This window comes from Gorilla gorilla, chromosome 2, assembly GCF_029281585.2.
Source record: "Gorilla gorilla gorilla isolate KB3781 chromosome 2, NHGRI_mGorGor1-v2.1_pri, whole genome shotgun sequence".
NCBI classification, from domain to species: domain Eukaryota; kingdom Metazoa; phylum Chordata; class Mammalia; order Primates; family Hominidae; genus Gorilla; species Gorilla gorilla.
The window spans coordinates 141751987-141772030 of NC_086017.1; the positions used below are offsets into that span (position 1 = coordinate 141751987).

The following is a 20044-nucleotide window of genomic DNA, read 5'->3' on the forward strand; positions in this document are numbered from 1 at the left end:
AATTTATATACAGACTGAAAACTCTACATCGTCTAGACTTGTGAAGGACTAGAAGAGAGTCTCAAGTTGCAGAATGTCAGAAGGACAGTGACGTAGGTGAGGAAACAGGGATGGAACTTCTCATGATAAATGTCCCTTTTCTGAAGAGATTGAATATTAGAAACTCGGAGCCTGCCTGGTATAGGGTGAGATAAACATATATAGTGTTGCACAATTAAGCAGGACATGGAGACACTGGTTTATTAATGGATCAATTCATTTTTTGTTCAATTAATAAATGAGCAAAAAATAAGCCTAACCTGCTTCATTAAATATTTATTTTCAATGCATTTAATATCCTGCTTCATTCCATAAAATGAACATTTCAAGGTGGCTGAAAATGCTTTAGGCCAAAATGAGATTGGAAAACCCTTGCCTCATGCAGTTCTGGGAAGTTGGACATAAAATGGTGTAAGCTGAGCTCCTTATTCTGAGAAGCAAGACATTATATGGAATATGGAAAATCACTGCTTGTTTTGAAATAGCTACTGTTTCAATTATGGAGGAAAAGGAAAAAACATGTAATTTTGATCACATCTAAAAATAATTAGTCTTCAAAGATAAAGTACACCTACATATTCATGATGGCGAGATTACAAAATAGGTCTTGGGGTGTGTCCCAACTGTGAAGTCTGAATTGTCTTAGCAATGAATAGATAGAGGATGGCACTAGGGTACAGGAAAATAAATACTAGGAACACGTAATATTGTTAGCACTAAAATCCATCTGGCTCCTTCTACCAACTGTCCAAAATTTCATGTTTCTACTAGTCTGGGGACCAAGAAAAACTCTTATGACTTTGTAAATATTGATGGATTGTTTTCTCTAAGGCACTTCACATATTAGAAGGTCAGTGAACCTCAGAAATTCCTTGTCCCCTGTTACACCCAATTTATTATATAATTTTGTATGCTCTCGTATGTGAGTCTTAATTCCCAAATAATATCCACAACAATTTTATCTGTTTATATTTTTGCCTTTTCAGATTTGAAGTTGAAGATTTTTCAGGTCATAATATGAAAATGTTGCTAATTTTGTTCCTCGTGATAATTTGTTCCCATATTTCTGTGAACCAAGATTCTGGTAAGGAAAAACTGGAAAGAATTCTTAATTTTGATTATAGAAAATAGATAATACATGAGTTTAACCTATTTAAAAGTTACAAGTTTTGTATCACTTTGTTTTGATTTTGATGGTAGTGAGATTAAGGGCGGTAAGTCAAATTCTTTGTAAGGTCACTCCGTATTCCTTTGAAGATCATTTGTTTCTGGATCTTATTCCTTGCTAATAATAGATATGAGAGCTGTCATTTTGTCCTGCTTCAACCCCTTTTAGATCTTCTGGGAGGTTGCATAAAAATTCTGTTAATATTAGGCTCAGGCCTGGAAAACTTGGAATGTCCCATCCTAATTCATTTGTGTCAAAAGATTGTCTTGGTTTAGTGTCCAGATTTGCTCCAGATTAAATTATTTGGCTGCTTATTGTGAAGAAAGTGCTTTTTCCCTGGAGACAAAGCTTCATAGCACTGCCTTCTGTCTGTTGGCAATTTGTGTCCTGTGGACTTAAGACACTAGCACACCCTTAACCACCTCACCATCTCCTAAATAATTGGTTCTTGTCCAGAGCAACTTACATTGGCTTTTACAGCTTCCTCGAGGACACTGACCTTGTAAGCAAGTTTTGTGAAGACATAAACCAGACTTTGCCCTACAAACATTTTCCTTTGATGTATCTCTAGGCCTTGAGCTTCTCAAGTAGAAGCCATGATTTTTCCTCCATTGTTTCATGGTTCAGACGTAGTGATGGACCTTATCAGAACCTGAGTCCACCTTATGTGCCACTCATCTACATTTCCTTTCTCCACAAAAGATGTAGGGCTTCATTCATGAATAGAAAGTCACTGGTGGTCACAAATCAAGCCACCCACGGCAGGGCTCCCCTGGCCGTCTTCACAGGGTTTCAGGCTTCTTTGGGAGGAAGGTGTTGATACACTCTCACTTATTTCTTCCCCTGAGATGCTGCTGGCTGTATAATCATGAAAAGAATCTCAGAGTGGTTAGATTTGGGTTATTTAAAAGACAAGAAATTATTTTACCCATTATGCCTCGATCAGATGGCCATAAAAGGAATGAAATAACACACAGGGCTGCCAAAGCTGGTTTCCCAGCTAGTGTAGAAAGGAAAAGATTGAAGTTATTCTAATTTGATTAGAACTTACCTAGTAACCATTTTAGATAATTGGAATCTCAGAGTGAGGAGGTACCTTAGATATTTTCTAGTTGAATCTACTTACTTTAAAGAAGAAAAAACTAAGGCCCAAGTATATTGAATGTCTTGACAGAGCTCATAGAGTTAGCTGAAGCCAAAGTCAGGGTGTTCATGACTTGTTCCATTATGCTGTATTTTCTTAAACATACACCACACACATACTTCCCTCCCTACCACAGACAAGAAATGGATCTTATGCTAAGGTAGAGCGAGCTCTGAGTTCAAACCAGCAGACCATTACTAAACAACAGTTAGTGTTTGAATCCAATGATTCTATATCATGTCAAAATGTAGTACCAGATAAGTAGTGTTGAATCTAACATTGAATGAAGCTTTAAAAGTTAAGCAAAGTATTACATTCCTATATAAAACTTATATTTTTAATGGAAACTAAAACTAGAATCCCTTTTCTAGCCCAAGATACATTGGTGCCATCACATTTTGCATGTGTGAGAATAAAATTCACCAATTATAATACAATGCTCATTCATGTAATTCATCAAAAATATTAAGATATTTAACATAACCTTGAAAAAGATTGACTATTCCATATTTTTATGATTTATAGATTTTTTTTAACCTTAATGTGACTTTGGAATGTAAAACTTATATGTTTTTAAGTTAATCAGATAAACTGTTGTGTTGCTTAAATGAGAAAGGCCATCTTTCAGATTTTACCATTAAAGTGAATTTGATGGAGTTTGAGTTTCAATTAAAATTTTTATCTAGTTGACATAGTTGAAATCAAATTCCAAAAGCCAAAAAAACTACGAGAGGAAATTATCCACAAAAGCTATAAAACCCATGATTTTTTATTTCTCTGTTTATTTCTGTTTTATTTCTCCAGTCACTGTTGTTAATCACTATTTCTAATTAACCAATTCCTTGCAAAAGTTATGTTTAATTTTGTGATAAGTTCAAATGAGAAGTTGTTTAAAAGAATCAGCCCAAGATACAGCTATTTCTTTTTCTTGAGAGAATGTGCAGTTGCAGGCTATTATTTTCAGTTTATTGGGAAGGTATTTTAAAAATAAAGAGGAAAGTACTTCCCCGCCATAGAGTTGGCATTAAATATGGCAGTAAATTTTTAAAGTTTTTGGTTCGTTCATATGTTTGTGGTTTTGCAGGCCCTGAGTATGCAGATGTCGTGTTTTTGGTGGACAGCTCCGATCGCCTGGGATCCAAGTCCTTCCCATTTGTGAAAATGTTCATCACCAAAATGATCAGCAGTCTCCCCATAGAGGCCGACAAATACCGTGTGGCCCTGGCCCAGTACAGTGATAAACTTCACAGTGAATTCCACCTGAGCACCTTCAAAGGCAGGAGCCCCATGCTGAACCACCTCAGGAAGAACTTTGGATTCACTGGCGGGTCCCTGCAGATAGGAAAGGCTCTTCAGGAGGCTCACAGGACTTATTTCTCTGCACCCGCAAATGGGAGAGACAGGAAACAGTTTCCTCCAATTTTAGTGGTCCTGGCTTCATCTGAGTCTGAGGATGATGTGGAAGAGGCTTCAAAGGCCCTGCGGAAAGACGGAGTGAAAATCATCTCTGTAGGGGTGCAGAAAGCTTCTGAGGAAAACCTGAAGGCCATGGCCACGTCTCAGTTTCATTTCAACCTTCGGACAGTCAGAGACCTCAGCATGTTTTCCCAAAACATGACGCACATCATCAAGGATGTAACAAAGTACAAGGAGGGAGCAGCTGATGACATCTTTGTAGAAGGTGGGCTTAGGATATGTGTATAGGGATGATGATAAAACGCTTTTGAAAAATTAAAATGGGGAGAGGATTGAAATTCTATGAATATTCCTATCCCCAAAATGGGCTGCATTTTCAGATGTTATGTACCCATCGTTTAAGAGAGTCCAGTGATTATGACCATTTTCAATTCAGTGAAGCCCAGAAGTCTTGGTTTTTCATGTTTCACTTATCTGTGTTGCCTGACATTCACAGACTTCTTAAAATTTAGGGATGCTTTCTCCCTGCCACCCAGCTGATCTCTGAGCTATTTCCCTGGGCTTTAGTTGCTATGTAGTTTTAGTACTGGTTCGTTGAAAAGGTAAATTTGCTTCTAAAGAAATTCTTGACTCTTAAAACCACATAATATAATCATAGAATGTTAGACCTAAAGGGAACTTCCAGAAGTCCAGATCCCCCTGTTTTTTTGCAAATAAGAACTTATATATATCCTTAGAAGTGATGTGCCTTGGCCCAGGGGCCAGGCTGTGACTTAAAGTCAGAGCTAGCAGGCCAGATCTCCCAATTCCCGGCCATGTAGTTTCAGCTCCAGACTGCCTTGCTCCCTGCTGCCCTGTTCTGAATTAGTTTTCCCTGTGTTCTGATCTGTGGCCGAACTTCTCTCCTGGTCTGTCCTCTTGTACTACTCTAGTAACAAGAATGGTCAAGAGTTTGTGATCATCATTCAAGTGAAGGGCAGGGGATAGCCAGTAAAAAACAATGTGTTCAAAGTGTACATGTCCAAATATGTTATATAGGAAACTCACATTATCCCTGATTAAATCAGTTTGAATGAGCTGATATATATATATAGTTAGCTATTGATAATAGAGAATGCTTTCCTTGGGGTCATCTGTGAAACTATGAGTCCTTATTACTAGCATCATTCCCAAATAAAAGAACTGAAAATGCAATTGCTATTTCGTTACTATCCCTTAGGAATATTTGGACTGTAACTGCTGACTACAGTGTGGATGATGCTTAAATGATTTTAATATGATAGCAATGGCTATGGTTCACTGAATGAATTTTATGTACCAGGCCCCATGCTAAGAATATTATCTCATTAAATCCCCATAACAACTCTATGAGATTAATATTGTCTCCCTTTTACAGATGAGGAAATTGAAGCCGGGAGTTTAGCTAAGATGTAGTATTTGAACTCAGGTCTCTTTAACCTCAACTTCATAATTATTTGTCTACCTCCTTCTCTAAGTGCATAACTGAGCTCTGCTGTATGGTCTTCATGCCTTCTAATGCTCACCAAAGATGCTGAACCACCAGCTAAAATTGTGCTTGTTTATTTCTTGCCACACAGCTTGCCAAGGCCCTTCTATGGCCGATGTTGTGTTCCTATTGGATATGTCAATCAATGGAAGTGAGGAGAACTTTGACTATCTTAAAGGATTCTTGGAAGAAAGTGTATCTGCCCTTGACATAAAGGAAAATTGCATGAGGGTTGGCCTTGTGGCCTATAGCAATGAGACAAAAGTGATAAATTCACTGAGCATGGGCATAAATAAGTCAGAGGTTCTCCAGCATATACAGAACCTTTCTCCCCGAACTGGGAAGGCCTATACTGGAGCTGCCATCAAAAAGCTCAGGAAGGAAGTTTTTAGTGCACGGAATGGCAGTCGGAAGAATCAGGGGGTGCCCCAGATTGTCGTGCTGGTGACCCACCGAGATTCAGAAGACAACGTGACAAAAGCAGCTGTTAACCTCCGACGGGAGGGTGTGACCATCTTCACCCTGGGCATAGAGGGCGCCAGTGACACCCAGTTGGAAAAGATAGCATCCCACCCTGCTGAGCAGTATGTCTCCAAACTGAAGACCTTCGCTGACCTGGCTGCTCACAACCAGACATTTCTGAAGAAGCTACGGAACCAAATAACACACACAGTCTCTGTCTTTTCAGAGAGGACCGAAACGCTCAAATCTGGTAAGGTCTTCTGCTGAAAGAAGGGTTGTTTGGATTCTTTTTTTCTTCTCTTTCAAAGATTCTGTATATAAAGTGGATTGGCTTGGGAAGATGTGGATGGGAAGGATAAGTTCCTAATTTTTTTTACTTGAGCTTGAAAATATGAAGCCTAATTTGGGGACAATAAAAGCCATTGAGGTGTTGGCATGGGGAGAAGAGATTTCCCCTTTTAGTTCCTCTTTTGTGCAGCTTTAATTGGATTTGTTACTCATCCATGCTCCAGAATACCTTCCTCTGCTACTTTTCTCTCTTCTTTTGTCTTTCTCTCTTTTGCCTCTCACGTTCCCCTGCTCTTCCCTTTATTTCTTTATTCTTTTTGTACTTTTCTCACCCAAATCATCTTCCCTCATTTCCAAATTCCAATTTAGAGAATAAACAGGAGTTTGATTTGAATGAAGAAAAAAGTAATTATGTAATTTGTTGTGGGGTACCATTCTAGCATCCACCAGTGCAGGGACAGAGACAGAGGGTGATGTATCTTATGTTTCATATATACACTTATAAATATTTTTATGTATTGGTATACATATAGATGTGTATATTCTTCCATAAATATTTATAGCATATTTACTACAAATGTCATTGTCTCACTCATGAATAGTAGCCTTAGTTAGATGACTAGGAGCGGGTAAGGAGTAAATAATTTGCTCAAGAGAGTTCATGGGCCCACAATGTCCAGTTAAATACCTGTCCAGTTAAACACCTTCTCCATTTCCCAACATGCTACTTGACTTTTTGCTAAGCAGTTATTTACTAATGGGTGAAGTGTCTTGTAAAAAGTAGCTTCAAATTTTTTAAATCTCCTACTATATTCAGACTTATCCTGATTCATGGCAGAGAATTGGGGCAATAGTCTTAAAGTGTCAGAAGCGATTCATTTGGCTGAAGGGATGTCAAGATTCCCCCATTTTAAGCTAACAAAGCATGTATTTTAAGCCTAGAAGCTGTTTCCCATTTTTCTGTCTGAAGAGGTTCATATTTGTTCTTCTTTCCATCTGCTCTCATTTCTTCTTCATGCTTGCTCAAATGCCACATGCAACTTATTGATTCCTTTTTAGGTTGTGTGGACACTGAGGAAGCAGACATCTATCTGCTGATCGATGGCTCAGGGAGCACCCAGGCCACAGATTTCCATGAAATGAAGACCTTCCTGTCAGAGGTGGTAGGGATGTTCAACATTGCTCCCCATAAGGTGCGGGTTGGGGCCGTTCAGTATGCTGACAGCTGGGACTTGGAATTTGAGATCAATAAATACTCCAACAAGCAGGATTTGGGAAAGGCCATTGAGAATATCAGGCAGATGGGTGGGAATACAAACACAGGCGCAGCACTGAATTTCACACTGAGTCTGTTGCGAAAAGCAAAGAAGCAGCGAGGAAACAAAGTTCCATGCCACCTTGTTGTCCTGACAAATGGCATGTCCAAGGATAGCATCTTGGAGCCTGCAAACAGACTGAGAGAAGAGCACATCCGAGTTTATGCTATCGGGATCAAGGAGGCCAACCAAACACAGCTGAGAGAAATTGCAGGAGAGGAAAAGAGAGTGTATTACGTGCATGACTTTGATGCATTGAAAGACATAAGAAACCAAGTTGTTCAAGAAATCTGTACTGAAGAAGGTAAGAGAAATCGTGGCTTTACCTACTGACCTTCACTCGCAAATTGCTATCCTGGCAATAATTGACATTGCTGGTTTAGAAAAACAACATAAATTACTAAGTTGAGATTTGTTAACTTATGTAACTGTGTTCTCTAGAACAAAGCTAAGAGCCCATTATACTGTTGTTCTAAATAATATCTGAAGCATAAGAAAAATATTTGGAGGAATTTCCCTAATAAGTATTAATTAGCTTCCTCTCACAATTTCTTGCCGGGATAGATATATGAGTGTACACCACACGTGTAATATGATAAAATGATTTCAGATTGTAAGGAGTACTTCAGGTTTATATGAATGTCTTTTTATATAGCTTTTATGAAATCTTTTAGAGCTATATCATTTAGAGCTCCTGTTTTCAACCAGGAGTGATTTTGCACCCTTAGAGGTTATTTGTCAACTCCTAGAGACATTTCTGATGGTCATAACTGGAGGGTGCTCCTGTCTTCTAAGAGGTAGAGGTCAGGGATACTGCAAAGCATTTTACAGTATCCTACAACACACAGACTTGGCACAGTAAAAATGATACCCAAGATGTCAATGGTGCTGAGGTTGAGTAACCCTGAGTTATGTATTTAAGCAAGTTACTAAATAACAAATAGAATATTCTCACTTTTATTGTCTTCTATGCTTTATTTACTACTAATTATTAGTAAGTACACATGTCAATATAAAATTATTTGTGTTTTGGATTTTCCTGTTTACTCTGAACTTTTTACATGTAGCTGAGTTGAATAAACATCACAGTTTTTCCTATGCAGCTTGCAAAGAGATGAAAGCTGACATCATGTTTCTGGTGGACAGTTCTGGAAGTATAGGACCTGAAAACTTCAGCAAAATGAAAACATTTATGAAAAACCTGGTGAGCAAGTCTCAGATTGGACCAGATCGGGTGCAAATTGGTGTAGTCCAGTTCAGCGACATCAATAAGGAAGAGTTTCAGCTCAACAGATTCATGTCCCAAAGCGACATTTCAAATGCAATAGACCAAATGGCTCACATTGGACAAACCACCCTGACTGGTAGTGCCCTGAGCTTTGTGTCTCAGTACTTCAGCCCCACCAAGGGCGCCCGGCCCAACATCAGAAAGTTTCTCATCCTCATCACGGATGGTGAAGCTCAGGACATAGTAAAGGAACCAGCAGTAGTGCTTCGGCAAGAAGGTGTAATCATCTATTCTGTGGGAGTGTTTGGCTCCAATGTCACCCAGCTTGAGGAGATCAGTGGGAGGCCCGAGATGGTTTTTTATGTTGAGAATTTTGACATTCTGCAGAGCATTGAAGATGATCTTGTTTTTGGAATATGCAGCCCCCGTGAAGGTAGGCATGGGCATACTCACTAGCAGGACCATCCGAAAAACAGATGTCTTTTTTAGCCTCTATTTCTTGAATTTAATTCTATTTACATATTGTAAACTTTTGGTTTAGTTGAAATGTTTCTCCTAGTGGCTTTGACCTGTCAAATTAAACAGACAGTGAGGAAGAGTTTTGGTTTACCTAGACCCTTTCCCATTTGTAGGTAAGTAGCACTACAGTGATAGATCTCCATTTAAGAAAAATGGTATCATACCAGTTCTTAGATCAGGTTCCCTAGAAGCAGAAGTTAAGTCAGGGGCTCTTTGGAAGTGATTTATTGAGGAGGTATTTTCAGAAGGGGTGTAGGAAACAGGTCAGGGCATGGGTAGGAACTGAACAAGGAAATCACCTTAGACGGAGTCTAGTTTGGCCTGATCCCATGGGGAGCTCCAGACCATGAATTACAGAGTTGGTCCTACCTTGAGGCGAGCGGCTCAGCCTTGTGTACCCTGTATCACGTGGGCTACACGTGGGTTGCTGAGGCAGGCCTGGCATTTATCCTCCTGGGCGACGTGGCTCCTCTTTGACCTACACATCTACTATATATGGTGCTTATTTTTGCAATTTCTAAAGACCAATACTTGTATCAAATGAGATAATGTTTGTGAAAACACTTTGATAGTTATTAAATTTTATAAAGCAGGAATATAGTAAGAGGACTTGAGCAATGGTTGCTTCAAAGGAAGTAAGGAACCTAGTCCCCACTGTCTTCCCATGAAACCGCAGAGTAATGGAAATGATCAAAAGTAATGGGAATGTAGAGTAATGGAAATGATCAAATAAAAGCTCAGCCAATATAAGGGGCTGATTTATATGTGACCCATAGGGCTTGATGACAGAGGCATTCTGAAAATGAAGGACATAGATCTGCATGGAGTTTAAAGGGAAGAGAGGAACATTGTTTGCTTATTCAAATAACAGTTCTGCTCAACTCGCACTGGGAGGTTTGGTGCTCATGATCTGTATTTTGTAGAAAAAGAGTACACCTGGTTTCTATTTCCTGGTAATTTCGCCCAGAACAAATATGAACTTTCTGAGGCGTTCTGACACTGAGTAATGTATTCCCAGTCTCCTGGGTGATCCAAGCGGCTTCCCAGGCAGTCAAAGACCACGGGGACATAGTTCTTCTACGTAAATTCCCAAGTACAGCCAGCCTTTCTTGGGAATTTTGTTGATGGCCCTGTACACATGGCCTGCAATTAGTGGGGATAAGTACAATGGCTCTAAGGTTTTCAACAGCCCTTACATAGCAAGTGGCTGGCGAAAGAAGAAAATGTGGCAAGCCTCTGGGGGGTGGGTGCTTTCTCACAATTCCATTTCTCAAGAATGGATGAGTTAATGTTTGGATCATACCTTTCTATGGCCTGTAGAGAGAATGTGCTACATAAGGACTAAATAACAAACCATCTTACAGTTCCCCTTCTCCAGAATGGATGAGTTAGTTTTGGAACACTGCACCTTTGGAGGGAACATGCTACACATGGATTAAGAATTAATTGGGTCTTTCCTGCTTTTCTGTTCCATGGTGCTGACCTCAGATTTAAAAAGTTAATAGGAGCATCATGCTAGAACAGCTTAGTTGGACCAAGTGCGAAGTGGGCTTATTTCTATGATGAAACCCAAAACTGAAAATAGATGTTTCAAAAAAGTCAAAAAGTGAGGAAAAAGTAACTTTGAAAAGTCAGCCGTCAGAGAATCATGAAAAATATACAGTGTTGCCAAATTCATTTTCATTTGGTCATTTCCCCAAGGTTTATATTAAGAATACAAATCTCAAGATCGTGGCTACAATAAAAGAAAAAAATTGTATAAATGAAAGCACATGTTGGATAAACCACTTATACAGGAAAATTTACATAGAATTGATTTTTTTAGTCCAAAGCTTTTAAAATTTTTTATTCCTGGCAATCCTGTGATTGTCACTTGACCCCGTCCCACTCCCTGCAGTGGGCCCCCACTGACTCCCGCCTTATCTTACAAGCTCACCTAAGTGAGTATTAACTGTATACTTCCAGCACCAATGTATGTGTATTGTCCTCTTATCCAGGGAACTGACATTCTAATGCACAGCATGATCCCCATGGAGAGAAAACACTAGCAATTTATAAAAAGGTTGAGGCATCTCCCATGCTGTCCAAAGCTAATCTCATATGGTTTACCTCTCTCTTCCTCTTTCAGAATGCAAGCGGATTGAAGTTTTAGATGTTGTGTTTGTCATTGATAGCTCTGGCAGCATTGACTATGATGAGTATAATATCATGAAGGATTTCATGATTGGCTTAGTGAAAAAAGCTGATGTGGGCAAGAATCAGGTCCGGTTTGGGGCTCTGAAGTATGCTGATGACCCAGAGGTGCTGTTTTATCTGGATGACTTTGGCACAAAACTGGAGGTAATTTCAGTGCTCCAAAATGACCAAGCCATGGGTGGCAGTACTTACACTGCTGAGGCACTGGGCTTCTCAGACCACATGTTCACTGAAGCCCGGGGCAGCCGCCTGAACAAGGGGGTCCCCCAAGTCCTCATTGTGATCACCGATGGGGAATCCCATGATGCTGATAAACTCAATGCCACGGCAAAGGCCTTGCGGGACAAAGGCATTCTTGTCCTGGCTGTGGGGATTGATGGTGCCAATCCCGTGGAGCTGTTAGCCATGGCAGGATCAAGCGACAAGTACTTCTTCGTGGAGACTTTTGGAGGTCTGAAGGGAATATTTTCAGATGTGACAGCCAGTGTCTGCAACTCTTCAAAAGTCGGTAAGTTTTGCCAACTAAGTTTTTCCTAATTATTAGCAGAGGGACAAATGAGAGAGAAAGCAAAGCAATGGCTCTCAGGAACAAGTTTTCCAGAGAGGAGAGAAGGAGCTCTAATTGTTTCATAGGACTTTCTATATTATAAAATCTGAGGGTTGGAAAGACCTCGGGGATATTTCATTCAGACTCCTCCCCAAAGAGAGATACTTTCTGCAGCATTCCTAATCACTTCTTCCTAAACTCTTCTAATCATGGGAAATTCAAAAGTTGTTTTGTTTTGGCTTTTTTTTTTTAAGACAGGGTCTTGTTCTGTCGCCCAGGCTGGAGTGCAGTAGCATGATCACGGCTCACTGCAGCCTCAACTTCCAGGACTCAGGTGATCATCCTGCCTCTGCCTCCCCAAGGAGCTGGGACTACAGATGTGTGCCATGAGGCATGGCTAATTTTTTTTTTTTTTTTGTAAAGACAGGGTTTCACTATGTTGCCCAGGCTGGTCTCAAACTCCTGGATTCAAGCCATCTGCCCCCCTTGGCCTCCCAAAGTGCTGGGATTACAAGTGTGGGCCACTACACTTAGCTGAATTCACCAGTTTTGAACAGCCTTCATTAGAACACATATGTGCTTACACATTTTTCCACCCACTAGTTCTTTTTCCTCTTTATGCAAGAAATCAAATTCTCCTCCTAAGAACCAGCTAGAATTGCCTGAAGTCTTCTTTCCTTCAGGCTAGAAGTCACCACCTTCTTTGCTTATTTCAATTGTGGCACAAGGTCATTTAAAATGTGAAGGCCAGTATTAAAAACTCTGTTCCAGCCTCAGAAGTTTCCAGGACAGAGCATAGTGGGGCTTCTATTCTGGCAGCTGGAGATTGCATTGCTGCATGTATGTATGTATTCCTTCCTTCATCATTTTACTATCATTTTATACTTTTGGTTCAGAGAAAGATTATCCTCTACTTAGTTTCCTGAGTATTTTTCCCAAGATGTATTTTACTAAAGATACTAAATGTTTTTACTAGATGAATTGCTATTAATTCATGATTCCAACATCTAGATATAGTAGTTCTTTTTAAAACTCATCTAACTTCTCTGGTTTTCCTAAGCCTTGCCTCCTTAGAATGCAGCTACTATCTTTTTCTTTCACAAAACTAATAAAATCTTTCTGGGTCTTACTGAAAACTGGGACAAATCTCTTCCTTCCTTGTAGCCATTGTCTAAAATTGGATCTATCCTTCTCCAGTTCACTGTAGAAGTTGACATTGCATTTTCATATTGAAAATTCTTGGGACAGAAAAACAGTACTAGATTTCCTTTATTGAAATCTGAAACAATTTAATAAGTTAACCAATTCCTAAAGGATCGCTTTACCATATTTCTTCTTATCACTTCCTTGCTTACCTGGACTTCAGGAATCTCAGACACCTTTAATATTTCTGAGGCTATGATGAGAACTAAGTTCGGAGAGTGGTGAGATCACTGGGGAATTCATGGAAATGATCATGCTTGCCAGAAAGCTAAGGAACACACATGTGCCAAGCATAACTCATTCATTGGCAGTGGTCTCTCATGTTCTTCTTGTTTTATATTTGCTGTGTTAATATGGGGGAAGCATCTTCATTTTGCATTGCTTGTTCACAAATATTTTTCTCAAATAGATATTTTTGCCTACATACAGCAGAAAGGGGCTGATAAAAAGGAAAACTGACTAGATATACAGACCAAAAGGCATCCTTTTAAAACCTCTTCTCAATATGCCCTAATGAACTAGAAAAACATTTATTGGCTCAAATGACCAGGGAGGCTAAGTCAATAATATGAACTATCTGCCTCTTTGTTTGAATCCCTAAATGTATGTGTGTTTTGTTTTCTCTTGGTGTGCTATTATTGTCACCGGGCTTTCTGGAAGAGCTGAGGCTAGGTTGTAGATGAGAACAAGTTTTCCGTAGCACTGGCCCCAGTTCTCTGGCATCTCAGAAAATAAAATGGCCTAATACCAAATCAGCAAGCCAAGAGAAGCATAAAAAGATGTGTGAGTGATTCATTCCTTGTACTGACTTTAAGAACTGATCATTTGCCTTTATTTCCTCTACAATTATTGTGACCACATGCTAGCATAAGATAAGAAACCACTTTCAGAAATATTTCTATATAGCTGCAAACTTTTTTTTTTTTTTTTTTTTTTGAGACGGGGTCTTGCTCTGTCACCCAGGCCGGAGTGCAGAGGCACAGTCTCGGCTCACTACAAGCTCCGCCTCCTGGGTTCACGCCATTCTCCTGACTCAGGCTCCCGAGTAGCTGGGACCACAGGCACCCACTACCACACCCAACTAATTGTTTTTATTTTTTTTAGTTGAGCCTGGGTTTCACCATGTTAGCCAGGATGGTCTCGCTCTCCTGACCTTGTGATCTGCCCGCCTCGGCCTCCCAAAGTGCTGGGAGTACAGGAGTGAGCCACCGTGCCCGGCCTATAGCTGCAAACATTGAATTTGCTCTTGGTGGATTAAGGAAAGAATAACAATCTGGGTTTTCTGTTGTTCCTTCTCTTCTTTGTAGATTGTGAAATTGACAAAGTAGATCTTGTTTTCCTTATGGATGGTTCAACTAGCATTCAGCCAAATGACTTCAAGAAAATGAAGGAATTTCTGGCATCTGTTGTTCAAGACTTTGATGTCAGCCTCAACAGAGTGCGAATAGGAGCGGCCCAGTTTAGCGATACCTATCACCCGGAGTTTCCACTGGGAACTTTCATAGGTGAAAAAGAGATATCATTTCAGATTGAAAACATCAAGCAGATCTTTGGAAACACACACATCGGTGCTGCACTCAGGGAGGTGGAACATTACTTCAGGCCAGACATGGGCAGCAGGATAAATACAGGTACCCCACAGGTGCTGCTGGTCCTTACAGATGGCCAGTCCCAAGACGAGGTGGCCGAGGCCGCGGAAGCCCTGAGACACAGAGGTATCGACATCTACTCCGTGGGCATTGGGGATGTGGATGACCAGCAGCTCATTCAGATCACCGGGACTGCAGAGAAAAAACTGACAGTGCACAACTTCGATGAACTGAAGAAGGTCAATAAAAGGATTGTTCGCAACATCTGTACCACAGGGGGTGAAAGCAGTAAGTATTTAGCAAGTTCTTCATATCGATTCCCTACACCATCTTCTCTGGCATTTTCTTCAAGCTCCATTGTCATCCCCTGGGGCTAGTGGGAGATTTAGATTTGTGCCTCTGGATTTCAAATTGAGCTTTTCACAGTTATTAAATATTTGTCTTGACCTGTGGATTGAGAAACAGGGTGTTTGATATCCTGTGCCCTTTTTTCTGCCTGTCTCCTGGGGGAGCATGCCTCCTTTGTGAGTGGGAATGCCTACCTTCAGATGTGAGGAAAAGGCCATTGTTTGCAATCTGGCTGGTTTCAGAGGTTGAAGAGCAATGCCTCAAAGAAAGGAAATATTTGACTGATTTTTGGTTGCTTGGCAATAGGGCCTATAGGGCTGCCAAGAGCTGTGGTACAGGTAGGTAAGAAACCTCCCTAGAGGTTTATATCTTTATTATGAAATTTTACTGCAGAAATTAGTAAATATCTTCTTTACAATTAGTGCATTTTGACACTTTTTTCAACAGATGGAAGTAAAGTGTCTTAAAGGAGAAGTCACTTTTTCTGTTATAAAGGCATCTTATGGGTTGGTTATGATTCTATATAACTACCAATGGTAAACATTAATCCCAGATTTCCACTCAAAAAAAAAGTTGCAAGGTCATTAAGAGGCAGCTTTGAAGACAGACAGCCTGACAGCAGATCCCTGCTCTATGGCCATTTTTTTCTGGGACAAGTTGCCTAACTTCTCTAAGTTTAATTTTCTCACCTTTGAAATGTGAATAATAGCAGTACCTAGTTCAAAAGAACATTGTGAGGATTAAATGAGAAAATGCATATTTAAACTTTAATGAGCATAACACCTGAGATATAATTATAAAGTGCCTTCATTTTTATCTACCAGTGACCATTAAATTTATGAATGGGAGCTAGCTCTTCCTTTGCCCCTCATCACTTTCAGGAAATAAAAGAACCTTCTTTTGGTGATTAATATGTCCATCCCAGTGTAATGTTAAAACTTACATTTTATTCAAGGTTACCCCACATTTCCAGCTTGCTACAGGCTGCCTTGCTGTGAGAGAAGTGGTTGACATTTCACCCAATGTCCCCAGACTTTCACTGCACTCCCCATCTTCCAGGTGCTGCTCCATCTTACTAACCATAGTTTCTGGCCTCTCCAGAAGGAGAAGGTACTACGAAAGGGGGAACAACTAAAAGGGTACAGGAAAGTTTTTAATCTGATGGCCCTACTCAGGAATTGGTTTTCTCTGACAATAGCCCATGTCTAAAGCTGGGTCCATTCATAGGTCCTTCAAAGATTCCACCTCCTGCCCCACATCATCACCTCCCCAACCAAGCCACCTTTGTCTAAAGATCTCTCCATCACAGTTTTTTTTTTTTTTTAGGAGGCTAAGTATGTCTCTATTCCAGAGTGTCCCTTATGCCTTTCTCAGCCTCTGGGCATCTGCTGATGCCTCCAGCTTTGTTCTGCTGAGGTTTCTCTGCCCCCTCCAGGGGCTTCTTAGATGGGAGATCAGAGGAGCCCACAACAGCTTGCTCTTCTACTCAGCCATATCAGCTCCATGGTCAACAATAACATATCGATTGCCCTAATAAAAATTGGGAATCACAGCCCTCCAGCGTGATTGCCTCTTCTTTGTAGGGAGGGCAATATTCCATCCTGTGTCTCATGCTTTAGAATTTCCAGGATTAGGTTATCTCCAGATTATCTCTGAAAGCCCCTCTCTCAGCTTGAAAAGGAAGTCACCCACTCTCCTTGCGTATATGTGTGTGTGCCTGATGGGAGAGCCCACAGCACATCAACAGCTCTCTCCAAACACTTTTCCAAACTGCAGTCTCAGACCTTTAATAAGACCTGATGTGCAGGTTAAAGGTTAAGAGTTCTGTGGTTGATTTGGGACTACTGACTCTCTAAGTCCTGCTTCACATACTTTGGAATGTATCTGATTACCTCAGCCAAACCTTCCACATTAATTTCTTATTTCATGTGAAATACTCAAGCCCAATTACTAGGCAGAAAATTCTCTCTGAACCATCCAGTTTCTCTCTGAATGTGATGAAAGAAAACCGTGTGGAAAGTAAAAAACAGAAGTATGAACTCCAAGTAAGTAATGAGTTATTTTTTAAACAGTCATGAATGCAAAAAAAAAATAAGAAACATAGTCTATATTAAGATAAACTTGAGGTTATTACTCCAGCAAGGAAGAATGTGAGGCAGGCTGTGAGCTGAGGACTGATGAAGCTGGAATGAACACTGATAAAGCTTCAAAGGCATGTACAAATATATTAGGGGATGCCAGTTCTTTTTAAACTATAAATCTCAAAACAAGGAAATCAGACAGTAGCTGAGTACAGTTCAAAACAAACTGGACTAAAGGCCTGAACACTTGCTGTGCTTCTTATTAAAATATGCATAACTTTGGAGATGTCAGTACCATTTCTGAGTCTTAGTTTTCTGGTTTGTAAATCTAAATAATCTCTAAAAGTTCCTCTAATTGTATACTGTGATTCAACATATGTGAAAGGGAGGTCAGCCGCATGGAGGTATGATGGAGGTGACTAAGAATCATTATTTTTTGAGCATCTACGAAGGGTCAAGCCTGGTGCTCTAAGCACTTTAAATGTACTATCTCACTCAATTCTCCCAACATCTTACATGGTTGGTGTTTTTGTTTTCATTTATAAATGTGGAAACTGGGGTTCAAGGGAATATTGGTAGCCTGGTCTAGATCATACAGGAAGTAAGACTAAGCACATTTGGAACCTAGGGTTGTCTGACCCCCATCTGTTCCTCTCACCACCCCCATCCCTGACTTTTTTGTTAAATTAAGCTGTTTTCTTGATATAGTTATTGTCTAGGTTATCTGATATTGACATTATAAAGAACTAATATCTAAGTGTTGTGCTTCACCAATTAATAGCTGGAGCTTATTAAGACATCATAGGTTTGTATCTTTGAAATTGTTTCCACAAGCTGATATTCCCTAAGGAAACCACTTCCTGCTGTCACTTCCAATAACATAATCTAGTAGTAGAACTAGCAACCTGCATGACTTGTCATCACTGGCTAACCAGGAAATGGTAGAATAAGGTGGTTCAGCATGTGGACTCCAGAGAAGTCTGGATCTGAATCCCAAGTGTGAGAGACACAGTGTTAACTGTGAGATCTTGGGCAAGCTTATCTGTCACAGCTTCTTCATCTGCAAAATGAAAAAGAGCTTCTACTTATTCTGTGTCTTATGAGGAGAAGTGAGACAGTGAATTGGAAGTATATGGTAAGTGTTCATTGAGAGTTAGCTAATATCATAGCATGTTGCTGAGAGTACCATGAAGGGACTTGAATGAAAATTTGTGGAGTAATGGGGTTAATTCACAGAAGGACAATTTACCAAGAATTCCTTAGTTTAGGGACTTAAATATTTTAGCCACATTTCAGAGCTATATTCAAATTTAATAAATATACATGGTATTTTCTTAAGCAACTGTTTTCTCACCTTTATTTATGCTTATTTTCTTGGTTTTTCTTTGAGACTGGCTATTCTGTCCACTAGAGGAGACTTTGAGCAATTTTTAGGATGTGGAGGTTCTGCCTATTTTTTTTTTAGCATGGAGCCATGATTAGGTAGCAGAGAATCAGGAGCATCTCATCTGATGTATCTATCATTATGGATAAATGAATCAAAAGGGAGACTGAGCAGAAGATTAGTCTCATTAGGGTAAGAGACAACCTCAGGATTTGATTCAAGAGATGTGAAAAATATAAGGAAAAAAATAGATGTTCATGTCCAACTTTTCTTAATAAGGAGCTCTTTTTATATTCCTGCCTTAACTGGGTCTGGGTTCTCCAGAAAACAGAGCCTGAAGCAGAGTTTACATGCCAATACTTTATTGGGAGTGCAGTCCCAGGGAAGCAAGAGTGAATGGAAGGGAAGTGATGCGGGAAAGGAGGGGAAAGTAAATACAAGGTAGTATGTTACCAAGTTAGCCACAGCTTTAATAAAGCATAACTGGTGCATTGGTCATGCAGAACATCACTAGAGAAGCCCTATAAAACCACCGTGTATACCAGCCCAGCAGAGGGAATAAAGGAGAGGATTTACCTGCCAATTGCTTCCCATCTACTGCCTCTCATAAGTCAGAGAGTTAACTTCCCTACACTACTGGGTTGCATTATCCAGCCCCTTATGGAAACTGCTGGGGAAACCAGAAACAGGTCCCACAGTGCACTACACCTAGGGCAGGAAATGCTGAAGGGACCAGGGCCTCCCTAAGTTCACGTGGGTTGCACACGGGCACCAGAGCCAAGGTGGTCATTCTGCAGTGAGCATGGTGGAGGCTGTGTCAAAGCCAGGCTGTCACTTCCGCGGTTAGCAGACTAAGGATGGTGGCAGCTAGGGCTCTTCTGTGGACAAATGTCTACGCCTTGGGAAAGGGAGGAAGCAAATCTGGGAGGTATATAAACTGAGTCTCTAACAGTCCCTAGCTATACTTTATAGATCATCCTTTCTTTTTTAATCTAAAATACCCCGTCTTTCAAAGTCCCAAACAGATTTCTCTCCTATCCCAGCTAATAACTGCCACTTTCCCCTTTAAAGTATTTTCTCAAGAATCTGTCTTCTAATCTTACAAATGTACCCTAGCCTCTTGACAGTATTTCTTAATACTAAGAATCTGCCATCATCAGCTCCAATTAAGTACTGTCTTTATAAATTAATAATTAGAATCAGCTTTTGGGCTTGGCAGGAAATAATGAGACTATAACTGTCTGATTCAATTCACTCTTTTCTGTGCTTTTGTATTTTTACTTTGAAATATATAACCCCCTTATTTTTATAGACAAGAAAATTAATGCCCAGAGAGGATAAGAGTTGCCAAAAGTAGTTTGGCAGTAACAGAATGGTGACCAGCATGTGACTGAAACTGAACTTCTGTCTTCCCACTCACAGACTTGCCCCCCAGGATTCCACATTGCTATTTGGAGGACTAGTCAAGGGCTCAGCGGGCTACTCTTACTTCTCTTATCACCCTCTGTAGCCAGTCCTGCCAATTACCTTCTTAAATATTTTGCTTTTATTAGCCCTTTCTTATTCCCACTGCTGTTATCCTACTTTAATTCTTCATTATTTCTTTGGA

General features: G+C 40.1%; 1 protein-coding gene across 1 annotated transcript in view; it reads left to right on the plus strand.

Moving 5' to 3' along the window:
* Positions 1-20044, plus strand: part of LOC101152234 (collagen alpha-6(VI) chain) — a 155867-nt gene that overhangs the window by 42025 nt on the left and 93798 nt on the right. Inside the window, exons 2-8 of the mRNA XM_063704177.1 lie at positions 1026-1123; positions 3436-4032; positions 5366-5986; positions 7084-7644; positions 8444-9001; positions 11216-11791; positions 14341-14910. Of these exons, the coding sequence (XP_063560247.1) occupies positions 1026-1123; positions 3436-4032; positions 5366-5986; positions 7084-7644; positions 8444-9001; positions 11216-11791; positions 14341-14910 (3581 nt within the window). The remainder of the gene's footprint in view (positions 1-1025; positions 1124-3435; positions 4033-5365; positions 5987-7083; positions 7645-8443; positions 9002-11215; positions 11792-14340; positions 14911-20044) is intronic.